General features: G+C 43.4%; 1 protein-coding gene across 1 annotated transcript; it reads right to left on the reverse strand.

Annotated features, from left to right (window-relative positions):
• Positions 1-778: 778 nt before the first annotated feature.
• slc2a11l (solute carrier family 2 member 11, like) lies at positions 779-12049 on the reverse strand. Its single transcript, XM_085463575.1, has 11 exons — positions 11947-12049; positions 11691-11851; positions 11439-11563; positions 11197-11326; positions 4998-5146; positions 4717-4904; positions 4375-4485; positions 3737-3838; positions 2018-2093; positions 1774-1901; positions 779-1670 (listed from the first exon to the last, which is right to left on the reverse strand). The coding sequence occupies exons 1-11, from the start codon at positions 11962-11964 to the stop codon at positions 1464-1466; spliced, it is 1395 nt and encodes a 464-aa protein (XP_085319701.1). The 5' UTR covers positions 11965-12049; the 3' UTR covers positions 779-1463.
• Positions 12050-26070: the final 14021 nt, after the last annotated feature.

A 26070-nucleotide genomic window follows, 5' to 3' on the forward strand; every position in this document is an offset into this window, starting at 1 on the left:
TCTTCGTTTTTACACTGTTAACTTCATATGTATAGTGTCACACAGGTGCTTTTACGTAATTGAATGTTGTCATTTTGTTTATGCATTGTGAATGTAAAAGCCCAACAAGGGAAACGTGTTGGAAATAGGCAACAGCTATATACTATGTGCTGCACATCTGTCTCATGCTCCATATATGTTAAACTGCATTGCCCCTTTAAGAAAAATAAGAAAATGCGTTTTCAAGTATGCTTTTAAATCTCTTCACCTTTTAGTAACTTACATCAAACTTGAGCTTCGCAGTTTTTGGGTTTTTTTGTTTGTTTTGTAGCAAATATTATTTGTAAAACTCATGTTTTGTACATTTGTGGTTTGTGTAGTGCGGTTGTTTCTCTATGTGCTGTACTGTAAGTCCCTTTGGGCTGGGACTTATCTGCATGACACACCACCATGACATAACCAACCCTCTTTTTCTATATATAGTGTCACACAGGTGGAAAAACGTCATCAGTATTTAAACGGCACTCCAGTGATACAACTGGTCAGGATGGAAAAAGACTGTGGAGCAGTTTCAACTATAGAAATGCATCATGTTTCAGACGAGTTAAATATTATTGTGTAATTTATGGTTGATTTACCACATTTGAGGAGAAATTAAAAATCATAGCTTATAGCAAAAAGCACAAGAGCAAACACAACAATATTTTAAGGTCTGATATTAAAGTTTTAGAGTAAAGTAAGAAAACGCAAATAGAAAAAAATGCTGCTACAACTCACTTTAAAATCATTTTTTTAATAATCAAACAAGAGTGAAAGATCTATAACGTGTCAAACTCACAATATGGGTCATGGGCCATATGCAGCCCACTTTGATCATAAGTGGGCTGGACCAGTGAAACTCTCCTTTCTGTCTGTGTAAAGACATTTAACTACACACTGAATCCCTAAGACATCTTAACATAAGAAAAAGAAGTGCAGTTACAACAGCACAGCTCAGTTTTTCTACGCCATATACTATACTGTTGTAGTAAATGAAAGAAAGTTCGGGTATAAACTGTAAGAAAATGTTTGACAGAAATGTTAAAAATTACAAAAAAAGTTCAGGTATGGAAACAGAAATAAATTATTCATTGACAGAAAATGTCCTATTTTATATTTAATTTTTTGTTTGTTTGTTTTTTATCTTACTGCGTATCCATTGTAAAGAAAGAAAAAGAAAAAAAGAAAATACGTTTTTATAGTAGATAAAATGACTTTTCTGTCATTTATTTGTTTTTTGTATTACACAGTTATTTTGGTGCAGTGTGAATGTCCTTCATCAGTAAAAAAAACAAAAACAAAAAAAACCTCTGTGCTATGTCCTTGATGACCAGTTTAATCCTAAATATTTATTAACGTCATTCATATCCTGTCTGTCTGACATACAGTGACTAATTCAAGCTGCACATTTAACAGCATATTTTCATTTTTTTTAATAAATCTAATCACAGTTTGGTTTCGTATGATATGATTCTATTGGCGTACTTCTCAGTCACGTCTTCTCTTTTGGGTTTGCAATGCATCTTATCAAATTCTGCAGCGATCTCCAGCGGTGTCTTATTTTTGATTTCGGGGACGTTGAACTTCATATAAAGCCCACAGATGAAGCAAGAAAACAGAAAAATGAGAAAGCAAAAGTAATCCAGTTTCTCCTGGAAATAAAGCATTTGGAGGCAATTTGTCAGTCCTTGTGCTTGACACATTTCAAATGATCTTAAAAATATGCCACATTTTACATACTTTTAACATACTTACCACTAGGATGGGGAAGACCATCCCAACCACAAACAGGACTAACCAGTTGAGGCTGCAAGAGATTGTGTACGCAGCCGATCTGAAAGGCTGAGCAAAGAGTTCCCCTGGAAGACTAGGTGTAACTCCAACTTTGGGGAAAATGTACATGCTACAATAAGATCTCCTCATTGTTTGGTCAAAAAGAAAAACTTCTTGGTGTTAATTTTACAGTCTTTAGAAATATTAGCTTGAGAGATAAACGTACCTGGACCAATGGCAAAAAAGACTATACAGAGGAAAATAAGGACCATGCTGCAGTACGGCATCCAGGAGACCTGACTCTGAGGAAAACAAAAGGGTTTAAGTTTGTTTATTTATTCAAATATGCAGATGTATATACTATCTGTCAAAGGTTTCAGAACACCCCAATTTTTCCAGTCATTTATCACAATTCAAGTCATTCAAGTCCAGTGAATAGTTTGAAATGGTACAAAGGTAAGTGGTCAACTGCCAGATGTTTTTTTTTTTTTGTGAAGGTAAGTTTACCCAAAACTAAAAAATAATATACATTTCAAAATTATTTAAAAAAGGTCTTTTTCGGGGAACACAAAATGGGTTAACAATTTAAAGCTGTCGTTCAGCAATGGAGGTTGATCAACCATTGAAAGCTGGTGCTACTAATTGCAACTTTTCTGGATTACTTACTGGCCCCTCTGTCTGCATAAAAGCAGTGCTGGAACACACTGTGGTACCATGCCCTCGTGAGCATCAGTTGAACAGTATTGTACTACAGAAAGTGTGTGGCTACAAAAATGGCGAGAAAAATGGAAGAGAGACAGACCATCATAGCACCTAAAAATGTAGGTCTTTCCTACAGAGAAATTGCAAAGAAAGTAAAGGTGTCAGTGAGTACAGTTTCCTTCGACATCAAAAGGCACTCAGAAACTCAGACGGGAAGAGCTCTGGCAGACCCAAAGCCACAACTGAATCTGAGGACGAGTTTCTGAGAGTTAACAGTTTGCGTGATAGGCGGCTCACAGGACAACAGTTTCAAGCACAGCTTAATAGAGGTCGTAATAAGCAAGTCCCAGTTTCAACTGTGAAGAGAAGACTTTGAGCAGGTTTAACAGGACAAGTAGCAATAAGAAAGCCATTGCTAAGAATAATCAGAATAAGACAAAAGGCTTGCCTGGGCCATGAAACACTGCCATTGCACTACTGAAGACTGGAAAAAGGTATTATGGACTAATCAAAATTTGAAATCTTCCCATCATAACTACCCTTTCGAGTAGGCGAAAGGATGGTTTCACAGTGTGTGGTATCAACTGTCAAATGTGGGGAAGGAAATTTGATGGTGAGAGTGAAAGGGACCCTGAACCAAAACGGCTACCACAGCTTTCTGCAGCCCCAAGCAACACCCTCGGGTATGCGCCTAGTTGGGGTTTATCCTACAGCAAGATAATGACCCAAAAGATAAGTCCAAGCTTTACCAGAACTACCTCAGGAAAAAAAGAATGAGATAATTAGCTTGAAAACATGGAGAGGCCAGCACAGGCTCCAGACTGAAACCCCATCAAGCTGGTTTGGGATGAACTGGAAAGAAGAGTGAAAGCAAAGCAATCTACAAGTGTCACACATTTATGGGAACTTCTGCAAAAGATATGGGAAGAACTTCCTGAAGAATATTGGATTTCTATTGCAGAAAAAATGCCACGGGTGTGTTCAGCTGTTATATCTGCCAAAGCTGGCTACTTTGATAAATCAAAACTTTAGAATACATTTTTGTCTATAAATTGATTCCATGATTTCTCTTTTAACTCCAACAGCTTATTTGTACTATGCTTTCATTTCAGGGTGTAATGAGACATTAAACAGCGTAATTTTCAATTAAAAAATGGAAAAAAAATAATGTGTCCTAAAACATTTGACTGGTAGTGTATATATAAATATATTTTTAAAAGTGGTTAGTTTTGCAGTGACTTACTTGCAGGTACAAAGTGATGGTGAGGAAAACTAGTGTCACAGACATTCCTGCGTAGCCTCTGAAGAGCAGGGCCGTTTTTCCTGTTCTGTTAATAATCATGAACTGCAACATGAGAACAGATTTAGCCTGCTGCTGTAAATGTTTTGCACAGAATTAAAATTAAACAATTAATTAAACAGCCACATGGGGGAGCTACGATTACACATGAAAACAGCTGCCACAAGGCATTTACATCACTGGTGAGACCTCCAGACGTTTTTTCCCTTAAATGATTTGATACATCAGCAGGAAGTAAATAAAACAAACATTAATGATAGAGTGTTTACAGGATGTTAAACACAAAGTTTCCCTAAAATTGGCTTGTGCTAAGTGACTAACATTTCAACAGAAGTCTGAACAAAGAAATGACGATGAGTCATAGGACACAAGTTGCCCTTGTTAGTTTTTGTCCACTCTGGCTCCACCTGCTGAAATGCTAGTCTGTTTGCACAAGTAAACACCTTTGGATCAGTCATTGTGCTGCACTACTTTTTGTCCTTTAAAGTTTGTCGTTCTTGAGCTGAGCACCTATATTTTGCTGGACAGTCCGTTTTTTATTGGATACAAACATGATTGGATATCAGTGAAAGAGTACTTACACAGGATACAACAGTAGAAAATTCACAGAGCCCTGTCCCCAAGGCAGTGTATCGTAACTTTTCTTCTGGGATTCCCGCCGCACGAAACACATCAAAAGAATAAAAGTACACCTGTAGAGAAGTTAAACATACACAGATAAGAAACTGTGTAATGTTTCTATTCATTTTACTGAAACTGGCCAGTTTTCCTGCTGAATATTTCACTGTTATTGTTAGTTATGTATTTATTACATTTTATTATATTTAGACATTACAGGATTTTTTGAAAGAACATAATCTAAAAAAGGAGATTACAGAGACTGGTGAAAGAAAGACTCCTCTCTTTCTAGCATATACACTCACAGCATTGATGCCACAGAGCTGCACTGAGGTGAAAGTTACAGCGACAGTAATCAGCTGCCAGCGGATCGTTTTGTTCTGAATCAGCTCCAACACTGAGTAGCTGCGGACACTCTGCAGGGCAGCTTTCTCCTCCAGCATCTCCTCGATCTCTCTGCTGTAGTCCTTATTGCCCCAAAGCTGCTTTAAAGCTAAGGTGGCATGAAAAAACATGAGATTTAAATGGTAAGTTAACAGTCACTAAGTAAAAAAAATCCCCTAAGGCTAAAAATGTTTTTGTACACCTTTTTCACAGGTTCGTTGGTCTCCTCTGTCCAGCAACAGGAAGCTGGGAGATTCTGGCAGGAAGAACAGGGTGATGAGTTGAAACAACCCAGTGAAACCGATGAAACCAAGCAGCCAGGGCCACAGCTTCTCTGTACCAAGTAACTCACTGCAAGTATAACATCAATAGTCAAGTTATCACAGGTTAATATCTAAAATAGCAACATGCTTCCAAAAACACAGTTATGAAAAGTTTTAAAGGGACAAAGATTTTTGCATATAATTCTTTCATACATGGTAACAAAGTGCAATAAATTGCACTTAAATACATTGCAAATAATCCATCCATCCATTTTCATCCGCTTTGTCCGGGGCCGGGTCGCGGGGGCAGCAGCCTAAGCAAAGAGGCCCAGACCTCCCTCTCCCCAGCCACCTCCTCCAGCTTATCCGGGGGAATACCAAGGCGTTCCCAGGCCAGCCGAGAGATATAATCTCTCCAGCGTGTCCTGGGTCTGCCCCGGGGCCTCCTCCCGGTGGGACATGCCTGGAACACCTCACCCAGGAGGCGCCCAGGGGGCATCCTTGTCAGATGCCCGAACCACCTCAGCTGGCTCCTTTCGATGTGGAGCAGCAGCTGCTCTACTCTGAGCCCCTCCCGGATGGCCGAACTTCTCACCCTATCTCTAAGGGAGAGGCCAGCCACCCTTCGGAGGAAGCTCATTTCTGCCGCTTGTATCCGCGATCTCATTCTTTCGGTCACTACCCACAGCTCGTGGCCATAGGTGAGGGTAGGGACGTAGATCGACCGGTAAATTGAGAGCTTCGCTTTTACACTCAGCTCCCTCTTCACCACGACGGACCGGTGCAGCGTCTGCATTACTGCAGCTGCAGCCCCAATCCGTCTGTCGATCTCCGGCTCCCTTCTCCCATCACTCGCGAACAAGACCCCGAGATACTTGAACTCCTCCACTTGGGGCAGGAACTCATCCCCGACCCGGAGTGGGCACTCCACCCTTTTCCGGCTGAGAACCATGGCCTCAGATTTGGAGGTGCTGATCCTCATTCCCGCTGCTTCACACTCGGCTGCGAACCGCTCCAGTGCGAGCTGGAGGCCCTCACCCGATGAAGCCAACAGAACCACATCATCTGCAAAAATCAGAGATGAGATTCTGAGGCCACCAAAGCGAAAGCCCTCCGCCACTTGGCTGCGCCTAGAAATCCTGTCCATAAAAATTATGAACAGAACCGGAGACAAAGGGCAGCCCTGGCGGAGCCCATCACCCACCGGGAACGAGTCCGACTTATTGCCGGCAATGCGAACCAAGCTCTTGCAACGGTTGTATAGGGATCGAATGGCCCGTAGCAATGGGCCAGACACCCCATATTCCCGCAACACCTCCCACAGGACACCCCGAGGGACACGGTCGAATGCCTTCTCCAAGTCCACAAAACACATGTAGACTGGTTGGGCAAACTCCCATGCACCCTCAAGTATCCTGGAGAGGATAAAGAGCTGGTCCAGTGTTCCGCGACCAGGACGAAAACCGCATTGTTCCTCCTGTATCCGAGGTTCGACTAACGGACGAACTCTCCTCTCCAGCACCCTGGCATAGACTTTCCCAGGGAGGCTGAGGAGTGTGATCCCCCTGTAGTTGGAACACACCCTCCGGTCTCCTTTCTTGAAGATGGGGACCACCACCCCGGTCTGCCAGTCCACAGGTACTGCCCCTGATCTCCACGCAACATTGCAGAGGCGTGTCAACCAGGACAGCCCTACAACGTCCAGAGCCTTCAGGAACTCGGGGCGGACCTCATCAACACCAAGGGCTCTGCCACCAAGGAGTTGTTTAACTGCCTCAGTGACCTCGCCCCCGGAAATTGGCGGGTCATTCCCCTCATCCCCAGACTCTGCTTCCTCCTCGGAAGACGTGTCAGTGGGATTAAGGAGGTCTTCGAAGTATTCCTTCCACCGCCTGACAATTTTCTCAGTCGACGTCAGCAGCGCTCCGCCAGCACTATACACAGTGCAGGTAGAGCACCGCTTTCCCCTCCTGAGACGTCTGACGGTTTGCCAGAATCTCTTCGAGGCAGCCCGAAAGTCTTTTTCCATGGCCTCTCCGAACTCCTCCCACACCCGAGTTTTTGCTTCAGCCACTGCCCGAGCCGCATTCCGCTTGGCCTGTCGATACCTGTCGGCTGCCTCCGGAGTCCCACTGTCATGATCCTGGGTCCTTTTGACCCAGCGTTTTGTGTTTTCTCTTCACGATTTTGGTTCTGTTCTCTAATTGGTGTTTACCCTGTTCCCCCCGTGTGTTCCTGTTTTATTGTGAAGGTCTGCGTCTTATGTGAGTGTTTTCAGTTTGCCTCCCTGGTCTCGTCATGTTAATCACTCCCAGCTGTGTCTCCCACCTGTGTGTAATCTCCCTGTGTTCTGAGTGTATTTAAGTTGTATTTTCTGTCTTAGTAATCGCTGGTTCGTCTGTGTTGTTTCCCCTCGGTCTCCCTGCGTCTTCCCGTATGTATTTCTCCGGACCTCCCTGCATCCTCATTCTGGTTTGTCTTATTAGTTTACCCAGTTTAGGTTTCCGGTTTCATGTTTTGTCGCCACCGCTGTTTGTACTTACACCCCTGTAAATAAACACTCACCTGCACCAGAGCTGCCGCCTTTTGGGGCCTTACTACAAATCCACACGGCTTGCCCCGCAAACCGTGACAGAACGAACCAGCCACCATGGACCCAGCGGCAGTCAATCCGTCCGAGGAGCTCCAGGATGACATCGGCTACAATGTGGAGATCCTCTTCGGGCTGTGGCTGGAGAATCCTCCGTACGAGCTTCGCCGCGCCGTGGAAGGTCGGCTACAACGTCTCTTTTCCGGCCTGCCATGGCTACTGAATTCACTTCCTCCGACCATACAGGCTTTTCTCCGGCACACACCTCACCTTCTCTCAGCCACTCCTGCCTCGCTGCCCGACTCGCCGGATGTGATCTTGCCCGGCCCGTCGGAGCCGTCTGCGGGGAGGAAACGCCGATCGCGCCGCAAGCGCGCCACCCCACAGCCGTACGTTCGGGCTTCTAAATCACCGGCTGTGGTGAGTGAGGACTCTTTTTCATTTTCAGACTGCATGACTGTTCATTCAGGGGCTGCGTTTTGTGTGGCGGATGTCAACGCGAGCTGCTTATCGCCTGTGCAGCTACCGGCAGCTCAGTTAGCTCCCCCGCAGCCACTCTCAGCTCGGTTAGCTCCCCCGCAGCCACTCTCAGCTCAGTTAGCTCCCCCGCAGCCAGTGCTCCTTTCAGTTCAGTCTCCAGTGCCACCCTCAGTTCAGTCTCCAGTGCCACCCTCAGTTCAGTCTCCAGTGCCACCCTCAGTTCAGTCTCCAGTGCCGCCTGTAGCGCAGGCCCCAGTAGCTCCAGTGCCCCCGCTACCCGTAGCTCTGGCTCCAGCAGTACCGGTTCCACTCATTCACTCCATGCAGGGAGAAGATTTAAGGTCCAGTCAGGGAGTTTCTCGCGCTTTAGCTGCTTCAAGCACCGTTCTGCACTCCAGGGCTTCCCCAGAGGCTAGGTCTCAGTCCCCAGCTGATTCTGGACCCCTGAAGATTAAGCAGCCCTCAGAGAACAACTCCGTGTCAGTGCTGTCTGAGCAGGGCCAGTGCTCAGCACAGCACCCATTGCCTTCATGTCTGCCAGAGGACTCCATGCCTGCTGGCTTTGTGATGGCTTCTGCTGGAGGGTCCAAGGGGCCCGTTCAGCCACCTGTCTCAGCTGGAGGGCCCGAGGAGCCCGTCCAGCCACCTGCTGCAGCATCATCATCATCCTCGCCGGCTGCTGCAGCATCATCATCATCCTCGCCAGCTGCAGCATCATCATCATCCTCGTCTGGTCCAGCCTCAGAGCCTTCAGCCTCGTCTGGTCCAGCCTCAGAGCCTTCAGCCTCGTCTGGTCCAGCCTCAGAGCCTTCAGCCTCGTCTGGTCCAGCCTCATCCGAGTCTTCATCCTCGCCTGGTCCAGCTTCATCCGAGTCTTCATCCTCGCCTGGTCCAGCTTCATCCGAGTCTTCAGCCTCGCCTGGTCCAGCTTCATCCGAGTCTTCAGCCTCGCCTGGTCCAGCCTCATCCGAGTCTTCATCCTCGCCTGGTCCAGCCTCTGCAGCCTCCCCTGGTCCGGATCACCATCGCCTGAGTGGCCGCTGTTGCCTTCCGCACGGCCGGCCCCCGGACCGCCATCGCCTGAGTGGCCGCCGTTGCCTTCCGCACGGCCGGCCCCCGGACCGCCATCGCCTGAGTGGCCGCCGTTGCCGTCTGCACGGTCGGACCCCTGAACTGTTTTGGACTCCTGTGCTGTCGGCCCCCTGAACTCTTCTGTTTTGGGCTCTGTTTTTTCCTGTGTTCTGGTGTGCTTCGTTTCTTTTGGTTTTGGGCTCGTTTTTTGTTTTTGTCTTTTGGCCTTCTGGTGCTCCGGTTTTGTTTTGCTTCGAGCCCTCCTTCCTGGGCCCCCGCCGCCCGCCCTGGTCGGGTTGTTTTCTGTTTTTTCTGGCTGTTTTGTTTCTTGTTGGGCTGTCTGGAGCCAGCCTTTGAGGGGGGGGGGGGGGGGGGGGGGTACTGTCATGATCCTGGGTCCTTTTGACCCAGCGTTTTGTGTTTTCTCTTCGCGATTTTGGTTCTGTTCTCTAATTGGTGTTTACCCTGTTCCCCCCGTGTGTTCCTGTTTTATTGTGAAGGTCTGCATCTTATGTGAGTGTTTTCAGTTTGCCTCCCTGGTCTCGTCATGTTAATCACTCCCAGCTGTGTCTCCCACCTGTGTATAATCTCCCTGTGTTCTGAGTGTATTTAAGTTGTATTTTCTGTCTTAGTAATCGCTGGTTCGTCTGTGTTGTTTCCCCTTGGTCTCCCTGCGTCTCCTCGTATGTATTTCTCCGGACCTCCCTGCATCCTCATTCTGGTTTGTCTTATTAGTTTACCCAGTTTAGGTTTCCGGTTTCATGTTTTGTCGCCACCGCTGTTTGTACTTACACCCCTGTAAATAAACACTCACCTGCACCAGAGCTGCCGCCTTTTGGGTCCTTACTACAAATCCACACGGCTTGCCCCGCAAACCGTGACACCCACAGGCTAACCAAGCCCGATAGGACTCCTTCTTCAGCCTGGTGGCTCCCTTCACCTCTGGTGTCCACCATTTGGTTCGGGGATTACCACCACGGCAGGCACCAACCACCTTGCGGCCGCAGCTCAATGCAGCAGCTTCGGCAATGAAGACGCTGAACATGGTCCATTCGGACTCAATGTCCCCAGTCTCCCTCGGAATGCTGTTGAAGCTGTGCCGGAGGTGTGCGTTGAAGATCTCGCGGACTGGGGCCTGAAACTGAAGCGGGACCTGCGCAGTCATGTTCACTCAAATGTCCCTGATGTACCATCCAACCCTGTTCCCTCCACTCCCACATCACTTTAGCCTCCTCCACTGCCTTTGAAGTGTGGCCATCCATCCCTGCAACTATCACTTTTTTGTTCTTTTTCCTTTTTTTGCAATTGCAAATAATACGAACCATAAAGGACTGTTTTTCAGAAATACAGTTAAATACTATAAAAACCTTAAAGTAGTGATGTTGTGTAGAATGCAAATAAAAGCTGAATGCAAATGATTTTCAAATTTCAGATTTTGTTCAAAATAGAAAAGATATGTTGTTTAAAATTTCATGTAAAATATTAGCTCATGATGAATTTCATGGCAACAAGACAGCTCAAAAAAGCTGGGAATGTGCAATGAAAGGCTGGGAAATTAAGTTTTACTAAGGAGTTGAAGGAACATTTTGCATCTAATTAGGCTAACGGTAACAAGTCAAAAGAGCATCTTACAGAGAAATGGCCAGATGAAATTTACCAATCCACAAAAAAATGTCTACAAATATGTGAATATGTCCCACATTGTAATACCACATGATCTGACCCTTTGCAGTCCTGTTGCATTGGCTGCAGTGACTCAGTCAAAATTAAGACCTGACTGAAATGCTGTGGTGAGCTCTTAAGAAAGCTAAATGAATGCCCAAAGCAGTGCTGTGAAGAAGAGTGAGCCAAATTTCCTCCACAATGAGAGAATGATGATGTTATACAGAAAATGATTACTTCTGGTTATTTCTGCTGAAGGTGTTAGAATCACGAGATGTACTTAGTTTTTCACAGGACTGTGAGATACTTTCGTTTTCACATGTAGGCTACCTCACCTGATCCCCAGCAGTTGGCCAGAGAACTTCCCCAAAGACATGAAGGAACCAATGAACACGCCAACAATCCCTTTCAGCTTCCGAGGAGCGATTTCCATGACGTACATTGGATAAACTGCAAGACTGGCTCCTAAAGTAACAGGAAAAATCAACAACACACATATACAATCTGACCAGATTCAATGAGGTGACAGTTTGGACAGCCGGGAAACTAGCTCCAGTGAGTTTGCTCAAAAGGTTACCTGAATTAATGCCAAAGAAAAATCGTCCTGCCATGATCATCTCAAAGGACATGGCTGTTTTACTCAAGAGCATCAACACGCTGCCAAGTATAGCCACAAAGGTGTTTAACAAAAGGCATCGCTTTCTATGGGACAGGAAAACAGAGACTTAGAGCCTGAGGCCAACGCAGAACATCTATTTATGCATGTCTTTGACAGTGCCATGTTAATAGCTAAACAGAATATGGAATTTTTATGCTCATGTACACCAACCTGCCAAATTTTGACGCCAGTGAACCAGCTGTTAGCGACCCCAGTAAACCCCCAATGCAGAAAATGGACACTGTGAAGGACCAGATGAGCGAGAGCTGCCATGGCTCCAGGGAGAGACCGTATCTTTGCACGCATGTTTGCTTCACCAGCTCCTTTATAAACTACAACAAGGTGAACAGGTATAGACTTGTCTATGCATGCTGAAAATACAGCTTAAGGTTGTCTGTATTTTAATTTAGTAAAGTATCTCACTTACAACAGAGGGGGAGGTCATCACAGACACGCTGTATCCATAATGAAATGTCCCACCGATACCACACACAAAAATGGCAGCAAATACAACAGGATAAGCTACCTGTAAAAATGTTTTTAAAGAAATCAAGAAATGTTTTTATGGAAAATGTAGGTACATTTTGTTTAACGTCAATCATGCTAAATAATCAAATTTTAATTTTTCAATACCACATTTCCCTAAACTTACATCTGTCAGTCTGTATGTTCAATTATTTTTATGGATTGTGTCAATTCTCCATATACAGCAGTCATTTAAATATCAAAAAAAGAAGTTTTCCTTTCATTTATATGCTTGAGCTAGCCATTCACAATTCAAAAAACATAATGTAAACATAAAAATAGTTTTAACTGTCACCTACCAGGAGTCCTAAGTGCTGAATCATTGTTGTAGGTCTGTCGCTTTCGGGTGAGAAGTCTTTTCAGATCATTCACATGGATGCAGCACACATTTAACTGAGCGCTGAAATGATTAACTTTTTTCTGGGCCAAAGAATAAAAGGTGTTTGGAACAAAAACAACAACTTAAAAAGTTATGTGTCTGATGTGGAATAAGTCATGTGGGCATGACTTTTGTTTGCTTAAGGATTCTGCCCAGTGATCATGAAAGACCCTTAACCCTCTCCAGGCAGAAGTTGCAGATTTGCAACAGTTAAAAACTAACAACCTGATTACCCCACATACATATTTAATGAGTTTTTTTTTACTCAGAAGTACCACTGCAGGACTTGGTTGTGCATTAGCAACAAAAAACTTAATTTGGGCCTGAGAGGGTTAACAGGCTGCTCTAAAGAAAAGTTATTTATTGTCCTGCAATCTGTTTAAAAGTTTGAAAAAGTTACACAGAGAGAGACAAAGACGTGATTATGAAGTTAAGCCAAAACCTTTAACCTATTTTTATTTGTCTCAAAGCTTAGTGGAGAATTGCATCACAAAACACAACAGGAAAATCATCTCATGGAAGGGATACAGAGCCATAAGTCTCAAAAGAAAGGTTACATTTTGGAAAATGTATTAGCTATCCAGACAGGGAAAACCTCAGTGTCAGTTGTCAGTAAACATTAAGCTACAACCAACATAACTTCCTTAATGTTTGCACATACCTCATTCAGTTATACAAACAGTGAACAGGAGAAACTGGATGTTGCTGGAAGATTCTTCAGCAAAGAAAGAAACACATTGGTCTTGCACTTTTGTTTTGTAAAAAAAAAAAATTGTGTGGGAGTTTCTTTTTATTCTAAATCCTTTGTTAATTGTGTATAGGGACTGTCTTTGAAAGGCACAGTGAGATGTCTATTTATTCAAAGTGTTGCTTCTTAGGTTTGATACCCAAATTAAGCTGTTTCAGTCGTTTCCACTAGAAAAACAAGAGTGGCCCAACACACCTATTATTACAAAACTCTGGTTCAGAGTCAGAATCACAAATATAAAGTATCAACGAACGATCAAAAGCAGCAGTAAGACGCTTCACTGTGAAAAGCACAAATTTTGTTACATAACATCTGGTTCTCAAAAGTAAGCCGGTTCTCCAAAAAGGACAAAAGCTGTGCACAACTGTCCCAAGGAGACAGTGTGTCTGTGTCTGACACATGATGCAGCCAGATGTCACACAGCTGACCTCCAGAGAGGAAGCAGAGTCAGCTTCAGACTAAAAACACTGTCAATAAAGCACTGAAAGACCAGAACTTAAAAAAATAAATTCCTGCTGGTGAATGAAGCTTTTGCAACTGCCGTTGAGGCTGTATTTTCAGCTTGACTGAAGGAGAAACAGCTGACACTTTATGAGAAAGCTGTAAGACTTTTCTTACGGAGTCATTACTGCGAACTGAATGATGAACCAGTGTGTTTTTTCTTTCTTTGGAGAACCACACATGCACCCTCAGATCAAATTATAAAGGATTCAATCTTTAACTTGGGCTCCAAATTGACTCGTCGTCAATAGTGAAAAGGACTAAAGAAACAATGGGGATAAAGGGGAAAATGATCTTCATCTGAAATCAGTAAAAGATACATAAATATATATTTCACCAAGGAAGGCAAACCTACATACATATTAAAAAACCCCCACAATATTCATGAAAAACCTACTAATGCAGGGCAAAAATAAAACCATCAGTATCAATGTTGTACAGGTTGCACACGTTGCTGTTCAATTCTCTGACTTTGTTGTTGGATAAAAGTTATTTTGAATAGCTGTGAGTCTCTATGTCAGACTTCCCACTCTGAGAAGCATAGGCCGATCTTCTTTATAAGCCTGTAACTGCAGCCACATCCACCTGCCCATCACTCTCCTGTGTGAAGAGAACATTCCTGTCAAAATACTGTGATGATCTATCAAAACAAACAACTAGAACTTAAATACAATACACTGGTTTTAAATGGTGTTGGTGAAACATGAGCAAAGTTAAACCATGAGCAATCTGTGTTGTGTGCTAACTGAGACCAGCTATACCAAGCAAACATGGCTGGAGCCCCAGATGGGTCCCAAGCCCATACTATGTGCCCCATGGTACACTATCACCGTGACCTGGTGTGGCTTTGTAGTATGTTTGCTGGGTACTACAAAGACACTTCAACATTATGATGCTTTCTTTATGCTAGCTATCCTCAGAAAACATAAAGACCCCGTCAGCAATAATAGGGGTGACATCAGCGTTATCGACTTTCTTTGTTAACTCGTGCTCTCTCCTTTAGGCTCTGTTCTGAAAAGTTCCACAAACTTTACCAGCGAGACACATCATTGTGTGCCTCAACTTCACAGGGTGTTTTGGTCTTTTATCCCCAGGCTAATCCACCATTTTTTACCCTCCTTGGTTAGGTTTAGGGATTAGAGATCTGGTCTACATTATCATATTAAAATTTGGGACACATCGTCAGTAGTGGACCTTGGATTCATCGGGTGTTATCACTAGACACCCTCATCCAAGGAGGCCCTGCCAGGGTTGATCAAGCCCCAGAGTGTGTCAGTGTGTCAATTTAAAATAAACTTTTAAATTGTTATTTCTCTTCTACTTTCTTCTGTTTAGTTTTCTACAATTTATTTTCTTCTATCAATTCACCGCAACTGAGAAATAATACTTACCTCTCTAATATTTATGGAGCCTCATTTCTTCAAAGGAATAGAAGAGGTAATAGAGAGAAGTAAGACAAAAGAGACAAAATAGAAGAGAGCAGAGAGTGCCTGGCATCCCGCACCTCCCCGCCGGATTGGGCTGTGCGCTCTACCTCCCCACTGCCTCCCAGAAAAGGGAAGAAGAGCAGAGGGGAGAAGAGCAGAACATTTTTTTCTTTTTATTTTTTTCTCTTTCATTCCTCCTTTAGGTTTCACTTTCATGAACTGCACAGCTCCCAGTAGGCTCTTAGCCAGCTGTATCAGTCAACCAGCAAAATTTTTACTGTTAGGTTTTCTACCCTTTTGACACCCTCTCCTGAGGCAGGCCCACCACGGGTTGTCTCACGGTTAGCAGACTGCCTTAGCTACCCAAGTTATGTCAGCCCTCTTTAGCCATAACCAGTGACTGGTCCTCTCAGCAGTGTTAGCTAATTCTCTTATAGCCTGCTGTCGTGCCTGTCCTCTGATCCCAAACTCTATAAACAGGTTTGCTGTTGTACTGGCAACAAAGCACCTGCACCCCACTTCCACCGGGCACACTTTGATCTCCCAGCCTCTGTCCTCTGCCTCAGCTGCCAAGTTGGCATAGCGCAGTGTCTTACGCTCAAATGCTTCTTCAATTGCTTCCTCCCATGGTACCATCAGCTCAGTTACGTACACAAATTTTTGGGAGTTAGACCTAAGGACGCGGTCTGGTCGCAGAGTAGTTCTTACGATCTCTGTGGGAAAAATTTGCCTCTGATCCAAGTCCACTTGCATCTGCCAATCCCTGGCAACCTTCAGTGAGGTTGAAGGGCTAGTCCTCGGCTTGTCCCCCTCCCAGACAAATGCTGATGAATACTGACGCTCCTCTTGGTTCATGAAAGGTTGAGCGTTGATGGATTTTATCTTGCTCTCAATTTTCTCAGCTAGACACCTGAGGACCTGATTGTGTCTCCATGTGTATCTGCCCTGAGTAAGGCTAGTCCTACAACCAACCAAGATGTGCTTAAATGTTGCTGTGACTGTACACAGGGTGCAAGATGGGTCCTTTCCAAACCACAGCTGCAGATTTATTGGGGAAGGTAGCACATCGTATGTCGCTCGGATGATGAAACTTAGCCTATTGGACTCCATTCCCCAGATTTCACTCCATGTGAGTTTCCTCTTTTCAACACTCTCCCAATTCATCCAGCGACCCTGCTTGGCCAGCGCTATGGCTCTGGCATGTCTTACTGTTTCCTCCTGTCGACGCACCTCCTCCACCACCATTTTTTGACGTTCGGTTACAGATGCCTGTTGCCACAGAGGTGTTACTGCTCCAAGACCAAATCCTCTTCTGCCAAGTTGGACGTGACCCACCACGTCACAATGGCGAAGAGCAGATTTGGCCCATGGCACAGCTGTGGCTGGGGTCCACTTCCTCCCTGTTGCTAGGGTGGGAGCAGTGCCTCTCACTATTGGGTCCCGGAATTCCGTGAGTGTGATCTCAAGCCTCAATTTAGGGATAGGCAATGACAGTATCCATTCACTGTAGATTCCAACTCTGCTGAGGAATTTGGGAAGTCTGAGCCACTTCTTATCGTAGGAGCTCATTAGCCTCTTTAGTTGATTGGCATGACTGAGTGAGACCTCGTACACTGTCAACGGCCACAGTAGTCTGGGTAATAACCCAAACTGGAAGCACCAGCGCTTCAGTTTCCCTCAGAGTGCAGTGTTGTTAATCCGCTTGAGGTCGTTAGCCATGTTCTGCCTTAGTTGTTCAAGTTGCCACATCTGCATTATACCACTGTCCCAGGCTCTTGATGGACTTCTCTAAGACTGTTGGAATTGGTTCTCCACTGATATAGAATTGCTCGGCTGTCAGTTTTCCTTTTATGATGGAGATGCTGTGAGATTTACTTGGCTTAAACTCCATTCTTGCCCATTCGATGTTTTCCCGGAGCTTATAGCAATCACCTAGTACATGGTTTTGTTTTCGTAATGATGGTCATGTCATCCATGTAGACTCTAATGGGAGGAAGATGAAGACCACTACTGAGTCTCTCATCTCCCGCTACCCACCAAGATGCCCGCATGACCAACTCCATTGTCATGATAAATGCCAGAAGAGAAATCGTGCAGCCTGCCATAACTCCAATTCCCAGATGCTGCCAGGCTGTGGTGGTGTTCTCAGCTCTCACACAAAACTATAAATCCTGAAAATAGGTCTTGACCAGTCCTGTGATGTTGTTTGGTACACTGAAATAGTTGAAGGCCATCCACAAGATCTCATGCAGAACTGATCAAAAGGCCAGATGAAGGTCTCTTCGTTCTTTCTTGGCAGTTTGAATCTGGTGCCAGATGACGGTGGCATGCTCCAGACATCCCAAGAAGCCCCGGATGCTGGCCTTCTGCACTGATCTGTCAGCATAGTTATTTCTTTGCAAGAAAGTAGATAGTCTTTGACCAAGACACTGAAGAAGATCTTTCCCTCTACATTCAGCAGGCTAAACTGACGAAAGTGGCTGATGGATGAGAAGTTCTTCTCCTTAGGGATCAGAATACCTCCTGCTCTTCGCCAAGCCCTTGGAACCACTCCTTTATGCCATGCTACCTCCATCAGAAGGTGAGAACTGTTTCTTTTATCTGGCAGGGTTTGGCCTGGGATGTTATAAGAGAGCGAAAGATGCCACTGAAAGAAAATCAAACTGAAATCTGTGCTAAAACAGCAAATACAAGGGTGAAAGTACAAGTTAAAATAGGAAAGCTTGTTAAACCTAAATTTGAAGCAAAGTCAGCAGGTTTGAAGCTGCATTTATCAGATTGAACTGGTGATTGTACAAATGTACTTTTTATGTCTCCATTAAAATGTAATTTAATTAAGGTTCATTTAGATAATGCTTCAAAATAACTGCTCAAATAAATGTCCAAAGTGGTTTTGAGTGGGTGCAAAGCAGTGAGACTCTTCTTATATTTTCTAAGAACTTCAAACTAAACTGTGTCAACAACTACTAGATATCCATAAGACAAACCCTAATAACCCTGGTGATCCCTAGCTCTTTTATTTAGCATCACCAGCAGGACAAATCTTCACTTAATGGTAATGATAACAATAATAATATTATTAATATACATTCTGTATATAGACAGCCAAAGTGTCCCCGCACAGAGATGGAGGCAAAACTCATTCTTGTTTTAAGTGGTCTCTTGTGAGCCCTCCAGTTTAATAGAAGTGCAAAATGAATCAGTGAAGAACGCCTTAAATGAAGTCAGCCTGAGAAGCTGCTCCAAACCGAGGTGTGACTTAGCATTTTCATGAGTGCTGTTATTTTTCCATTGCATTTATCCAAACTGTCTTCACTTTTATCCAAGCAGTTTCGGTTCTTGCAAACTTTTAACCACGGTAGAGATTTTGTTTATATTGTGTATGGTGTAAGAATGTTTAGTACACAAATGGGAAAAGCAGCACAGTGGTGCAGTACTTAACACAGTCACCTCAGATGAGTTTGCATGTTCCTCCCATGTATCTGCGTGAATTCTGTTCGGGTCCTCTGGGATCCTCCCACAGTTCAAAGACAAGCAGTTAGTGGAGTTGGGATAATTATTGATCCTAAATTTCCTAGAGGTGTAAATGTGAGGGCAAATGGTTGTCTGTCTCTTTGTGTTGGCTCTGTGATAGTCTGGTGTTTTCTCTTGTCATGTGTCAGTGACATGTTTTGCATCTTCCATCCCTTGCACTGACTTTAGATTTGGAACAATGTGTCAGTTTCTCCATTTATATTCCCAGGAAATAACTCTGTATTTCTGAGTCTGGGCTCTTTGTTTCAGGCTGTCTCAGAAACACTTGGCAGTAGAAACTGACACTCAAGGCCTGGTGCCAAACTCGTGAAGTCCTCCTAAGTAGACGGAGACCCATGGCAACGCTTGATCACGATAAATAATGAATGCCTAACAGGTTCACTTTACAAGGAGCTTTTCAGGTTCACACACACACCTTCTATATCCTCATTAACTCCAGTCTGGTCAGGGTGACTTAAACTGTCTAACAGTTTTATAACCTCTCCTCTCGGCTGATTATTTCCAGAAACACTGCACCCCTGCTTGGCAGGAATCAACCCTTTCAGCTAAAATGAAAGGCACATGATTGCAATAAATTATGGGGATGGGGGGTCTCTATCAGAACTTCCACTGACTCTGTGGAGAATCAGACTAAAGAAAACTGTTGAATAGGCTTCCTTAGAGCACACACAAAGCAATCACAATCCTACTTCTATTCAATGAACTTAAACTAAAATCACTTTTTTTATAGTTCAGGGAAGTGAGGTTGTAATCACTTGATTAAACATACAGATGAACAAAAGGGGAGAAGCAGAATATCAAACTGAAGATATAACCAAGCCAGTCTGAACGAGAAACTCAGAGAAACCACTAAACAAACAATAGGAAGTGGGAAAAACTGGCTAGTTGATCAAGACTGGAGGAAAGCACAAAGAATAAATTTACGCAAGGGAGGCCAGGGTGAGCACAAACAGTTCACAGCAGAGCAGGCCATCACAAGGACAGGAAAAGAACAAAGACAGGATGAGGCACAAAGAAAAGTATTTACCAAAATAAAACAGGGAGAGCAGATAACTGAGACCCAGAAAGGACACACACACACAAACACACAAAAAGAGAAAGAAAGACAGACAAGAAAAGTACCCAAAACACAAATAAGGATTAAAATAAAACTGGAACTAAAACTCAAAAAAAAAAAAACTATGAAAATTGACTGGTGCTTTCACCGATCAGACATAACATTATGACTATCTGTCTAACATTATCCTGGCGGAATAGACTCACTAGTCGCCTAAAGGTGTGCTGACGTATCTGCACCGAGATGCAAATCCTGATACAGAGAAACTCGTTGTTGTGCATCCTGGTCTTATTTTTTACCCAGTAAGAAGCGCACAGGCACCCAACCATCCACATGATGCAAACGAAAATGTGATTCATACGACATGACCGCCTTCTTCCTGTGATGGCATCAGCCACACAGGGGTAAATCAGTCCATTTTTCCACTTTATTAGTTTGTTTTGCAGTTTTCTTCATTAATATAATTCATTAATCATCAGTGTTGGGAAGGTTACTTTTAAAATGTATTCCATTACAGATTACAGAATACATGCCCCAAAATGTATTCTGTAACGTATTCCGTTACGTTACTCAATGAGAGTAACGTATTCTGAATACTTTGGATTACTTAATATATTATCATGCTGTTTACAACTACATGAATGTGCTATTGCTGTGATTTATTACTGTTACTGAAGGTCCGCGGCTCCGGACCGTAGTAAAGGGACCTCTGACTAATACGGTGGGTTCTGTGTCAGGCACGTAGCCGAAAAATAGCTTTACTTTGTTGTGTGGGTCAACTTTGCTGGCGAGAGACAGAAAGAGGAGTTGAAAGACTGCTCCAACGGAACTTATTGTTTTTGGAGGAAAACACGAACAGTCGAGTCAACTCCAAAGCCCTTACTTACAACTGGGCTCGTCAGACACTCTTCTTGGCTGCAGTGGTTATTATTATATTTACATGCTTCCAGCTCCCGTTTCTGCTCCGTGACAGCTTGTACTTTTCCTTTTTCTCCCTCCTCACGCTCACAGACACATAACAGGTATGGCAGTCCATTCTCCCTGCAGCACGGACTACACTGCCCATGAGGCTACATTCTTCCTGTAGCATTCTGCCTATTAGCTTAGCACAACAACAACAAAAAGGCGCTCTCTCACCCAGAAAACAAGCAGAGAGAGAGCCTCACCCTGTAACGATGGCAACCGTAACGCTGCCGCCTGGAACAACAGAACATCACAGCTGTCAAACAAAACCCAAACAGTCCTGACCCGCCACAATATGAAACAGGGAAGTACCGCCATGTAATCCATTTATTTCAACAAAGTAACTGTATTCTAAATACCACCTTTTTAAACGGTAACTGTAACGGAATACAGTTACTCATATTTTGTATGTAACGGCGGTACATGTATTCCGTTACTCCCCAACACTGTTGATCATTTGGTTAAACCTAACACTGATATTACGAGGCGCGCACATAGCATCGTGTGGTTTTTCTAAAATGTTTTGTTATATTAATTATGTTTCTCTTTCTTTGAGTTCCCTGGGTTTGGGCGGTGGCTGTTTCCTGTCTGGGCAAAAAGGCTGAGGACTCTGGGAACAAAATGCCTGCTCAGCAGGACCAACCATGGGCTTACCAGGAGCAGGGGTGTTTTAGGTTTAGTTAGGTTATTCTGTGCTTAGTTAATATTAGTATGTTTTTGTTTTCCCCCTATTGTGTGTAAATGGTTTGGCCAAATCATTATAAAAGCTACCCTCATGCATCTTTCTAATTAGGTCAGTTTGTGAGTTAAGTTGTGTCTCACTTTGTTTTGGTTAAGTTTCTGGAAATTACTTTTCGTAGCGTTATATTTAGTTGACCTCTTTTACGGGCCTGCTAAGTATGTTTTTGAATGTTGTTAATTTTGGACTTTTTGGGGGTTAAAATAAAGAAAACACTTTTTGAAGATACCTTTTTGCCTGTGTCCTCTTTGCTTTGGTTGCTTGGTCCCTCACACTTCCATTGCTCTGTGGTCCGGTTCTAATGCTCATGTGCCCATCCGGTGCTCAATTGTAATGGAAAACATCAGAAACTGAGATGTGTCAAGTTGAGCCATGTCAGCCGAGTCGAGGCGAGTAAGTGCTAGTGGAAAAGGACTTTTCGACTTGTGAACCCAGGTGCTGCACCGTCAACACTCTAAATGACACACAACCATCTCTGTCCAACATGTCTGTGGGAGAACATGCAAAAGCCACACAGAAAGGCTGAGAACCTCCAAACCCAGCATCTTCTTGCTGAGAGGTAAGAGTACTAAGTGCTACACCACCATGCTGCCCAGAATTAGACTCTCCAGGCTTAATACAGAATTATTATTCCAGAGAAGTTTTCTTTTGTTATCTGTAGGTGGGGTTATAGAAATGATCAAAGAACAGCAAAGGGGAAAGGCACAGCTGACGTCAGACTTTCAGATAACCCCTCATTTAAGTTGCTGTGCTCAAAGCAGTGTCCTATTATGTACTCGAGCGATGCTGCATTTCTGGATCCATAATTTGTACAAAATGACAAAGAGTGGTACTTTCAGGTTGTCAGACAGACACACACACACACATAATTTGAAGAAAAAACATGCTGAGCTTGTCAGGGTTGTCCTCAAAGTGCCACTCACAGTGGATACATTTTCTAATCTCCAGTGGCAGGAAAGAGACCGATGAAAACAAAGCAAGTTTAATAAAAGGATTTTGCAAGTACTGATGTTAATTATGTTCAGATACGTAAAATATGTCTTTGTGTTTTACTACTAAATCTTCATTTCTTGATGCCACATGCCGCAGTCAGAAACCTCACTCCTCACTTTGTGTTTCACATTCATCTTCAGTTTTCTTGCCATAAAGCACACGAAAGTCAGACAGACTAATTAGGCTGCGAATTTCTGCCAATGCATGCATGGCTGCTGCCCATTCTCCAGATTACAAGTGACACATTTACAGATGAATCAGCACAGCAGCACTATATCACTCTTCCTCATGGAAACCGAGAGTCAAAATCCCAGGTTCCATGACGCGCCATCATGCCCTTGAAGGTGCCACTTAAATCAGATTGCCAGTAAATCTGCGTCTCAACACAAATGGCTCTTCTGTCAGGTGTGACGCACCTAAAAGCCCTCCGTAATCAGGTATCAGCGACATTAGAGGAGGAATTGTAGTGAAAACAGATGCAAACTGATGCTGGAGTTAAAGCTTCTCACTCAAGTCAGGTATCCAGTGTCCATATGACTCACAGCTAAATAAATCATGTTTAATTCATTCCCAGCACAATGGAGGTGGGTGACATTGATCTTGAAATGCCTCAAGAAAGTACTTTCCCTTCTTTATCTATCCATCTACAAAATCACAATGTAAATAATTGCGTACGCACATTTACATTCAAATACGAATCATTTATGTGCAGATGGACAACAGCAGGATACCGCCCATTATAAGACCAAATGATAATAACAATTATAAGACTTATTTGTCATTTTACATAAGAAATATGCATTTAAACATTAATTAATATTAAATGGTTATTTAAAAATAAAAATAAAAAACATTAAGAGCAGACACTCGTATTTGTACATGTTGGACATGACTGGGCTTAAGAGATTATATTGAAGGCAGTATCACCTTGAGCAATTTTAATACTGTTTTGTCACCAAAGCATCTAAATAAAGATGTTCGGGAATCTGTTTTGGTGACACTGGGTTCAGGTGCACGACTCCGTCAGATGTGCTTTGAAAGGAAGGAGCAAACTATACTGTTGACTAAGCAGGCTGTTAACTTTGCAGCTTGCTTCTCTCCTCACTTTTTCCTAACCTACTTGTCAGTATGATCAAAACACAGTCCAGTAGATAAACACATGGAGTTGCAGAGCAAACTGGTGCTGACTCTGTAATTGTGTAAGGAAGCATTATGTTTCTCTTTCAAGGTACATCAGAGGCAAGAATGGAGAAATGGCACAAAGGAGGACAGACATAACTCTGGTGCAAAACTCATGAATCTAATCCTGGAAATTTCAACACACATTCCTGTCGACGGAACCAAAGCTACACACGTTCTCTTAATTACAGTACAGTTTAAGCCTGAATGAACAGAGATAGCATACTTTTAGATTGTAAATGCAAAGGCCCATATATTCAGTCATGTGGAAAAGGAACTTTTTCACATGACTCCATGTAGTCCTGTAAAAAACTAAGTACTCCATTACTGTTTCTAATTAAGAGGGTAAGTAGCAGCCAGGTGCTGCTAATCAAAGGTACGTGGTTAATTGATCATCAGCAAATGTGAGCACCTCTGAAAAAGCATCGGTTTTGGCGGTTTGCTGCTCTGGAGCATTCAACTGTGTGTAAACACAATGTCACACTCTGTGCAGAAGTTGATGTCCTAACAAATTCACTCCAAAGTCAGATCATGCAATGTTCAGAGAAACTGCAAAATGTTATATCTCGAACTCTACAGGCTTTAGTTAATGTGTTAAATGTTAAAGGTAAAGTTCTGAAAAAAGCTGAACAACTGTGTCTTGTTTGGAAGGATTGCCAAGAAAACGTCTTCCATGTCTAATAAGAGCATGACAGCAAGGCTCAGGTTTGTAATGTTGTATCTGAACAAACCACAGAACATCTGGAGCAATGTCCTGTGGACAGATGGGACCAAAATGGAGATATTTGGCAACAATGCACAACACCATATTTGGAGAAAACCAAATACACTATATTAGCACATATCAGCACCTGGACGCCTTGCAGACATTGAGTCGACTATGAAATCTTCTTTATATCAAAGTATTCTATAGTCAAAGGTGACTGACTGAAATGCTGCAGCTGGATCTTAAGAGAGCTGTGCATAGATAAAGCCCATAAATCTCAATGAACAGAAGCAATGCTGTAGAGAAGAGTGGACCCAAATTCATCCCTAACGATGTGACAGACTGACAAAGTCAAACGAAAACCATTATTTCAAGTTATGTTATTCCACAAAGACCCAAAGTTTTCCATGGAACTCCATATGGTCCTGTGAAACACTTTGGTTTTCATATAACTGGATCTACAAAAAGGCATGAATATAAAACAATTTATCTGGGTTTATTCTCCAGCTTGGAATTCACATTCATGTTTATTCTTCCTTGTTTGGTGCACGCCATTTTGAAAGAATAAAATGTACACCATCACAGCTGCCAGCATCTCATTAGAATATGTGCTTCCTGTCTCCTTGTCTACTGAAATCTCTCTCCCCTTCTGTGCAACCACTAGAAGGCGCAATAATTAGTTCCTCTGAAGTGAGTAACTCGATCATAAATCTGTACCTGGGTGGGTTAGCCAGGCTTTAGCAGTTTTAAAATACTATTTTAACTAAATATAAATTACCGAGAATATCTGATTTTATAACTTCCTGTTTTTCCCATATTATTGTGCATATGATTGTTCTGGATCTTGTGGGGTTTTTTCCTAAGATCTGGAATTCCCTTACAATTAGAGCTTCTCTTTTTTTGTCTTATAACAAAAATAGTGTTGTGACATTGTAAAATAAACATATTTTTAAATTACCTAAGAGGACAAACGTGTTGCTGTTCTTACGGTGTAATTTCAAAACACCGCTCAAAATGCTTTTAAGGACTAAAATGCTCTGCCCGTTTTGCAGAGAAACGAAGGCTAAGATATCTGACAATGCTTTCTATTCAAAGTGGGGGGAAGAAATGACCATTCTGTTTCAATGAAGGCTATTTTATCTGCCTTACAGAAAAGAGTCCATAGACTCCCATAGATTGCGTGCGATTTGTGGCTTGAATTAACGAGCACGGCTCTCATTCACCGGACTTCACAGAGAGAGAGAGAGAGAGAGAGAGAGAGAGGGAGAGAGAAGAAGAAGCTTCCGGCTCGTGAAGGCGAGAGATGTCACGTGGCGTGTGCATCAGCCAATCAGGAGTAAGTGCGCATTGCGATCCTGTGCTGAAGGTTTGTTTTATTGAGGGGTTGGTAGTGATCAATGGGCGAGTGGAGCAGTCCACGGAGTCGAAGTTTCTGACTTTGAAGACTCAAATTTTTTGTCTGTGAGCTCCAGTAAACAGCTCCACTTAGATAACTGCAGGAAAACACGTGCACTTTAATGCTTTACCACGCACTCTCGTGCAGTTCAAACTTTTGCGCCCGTTTGGAGCTGTTTTGTTGTTTCTGGATCTACGCTTTATGCTTAATGTAAATATTGCATAGAAGGGCAACTTTACGACTTCACTGCAGATGAAGCAAAGAAATCATTCCGAGCAATCAAACTGCGCAGCTCGCACTCAAATCCCACCGCAAACACAACAACATAACTCCAATAGCGCCAAACGGCCCTATGACTAAATTTGCTGCTGCTGCTGCTGTTACGCCGCGATGTCTGGATGATT

Source organism: Copadichromis virginalis, linkage group LG7 (assembly GCF_057382275.1).
Source record: "Copadichromis virginalis isolate Kocher_CV1m ecotype Utaka linkage group LG7, C_Virginalis_male_GT1.1, whole genome shotgun sequence".
In the NCBI taxonomy this organism is placed as follows: Eukaryota; Metazoa; Chordata; class Actinopteri; order Cichliformes; family Cichlidae; genus Copadichromis; species Copadichromis virginalis.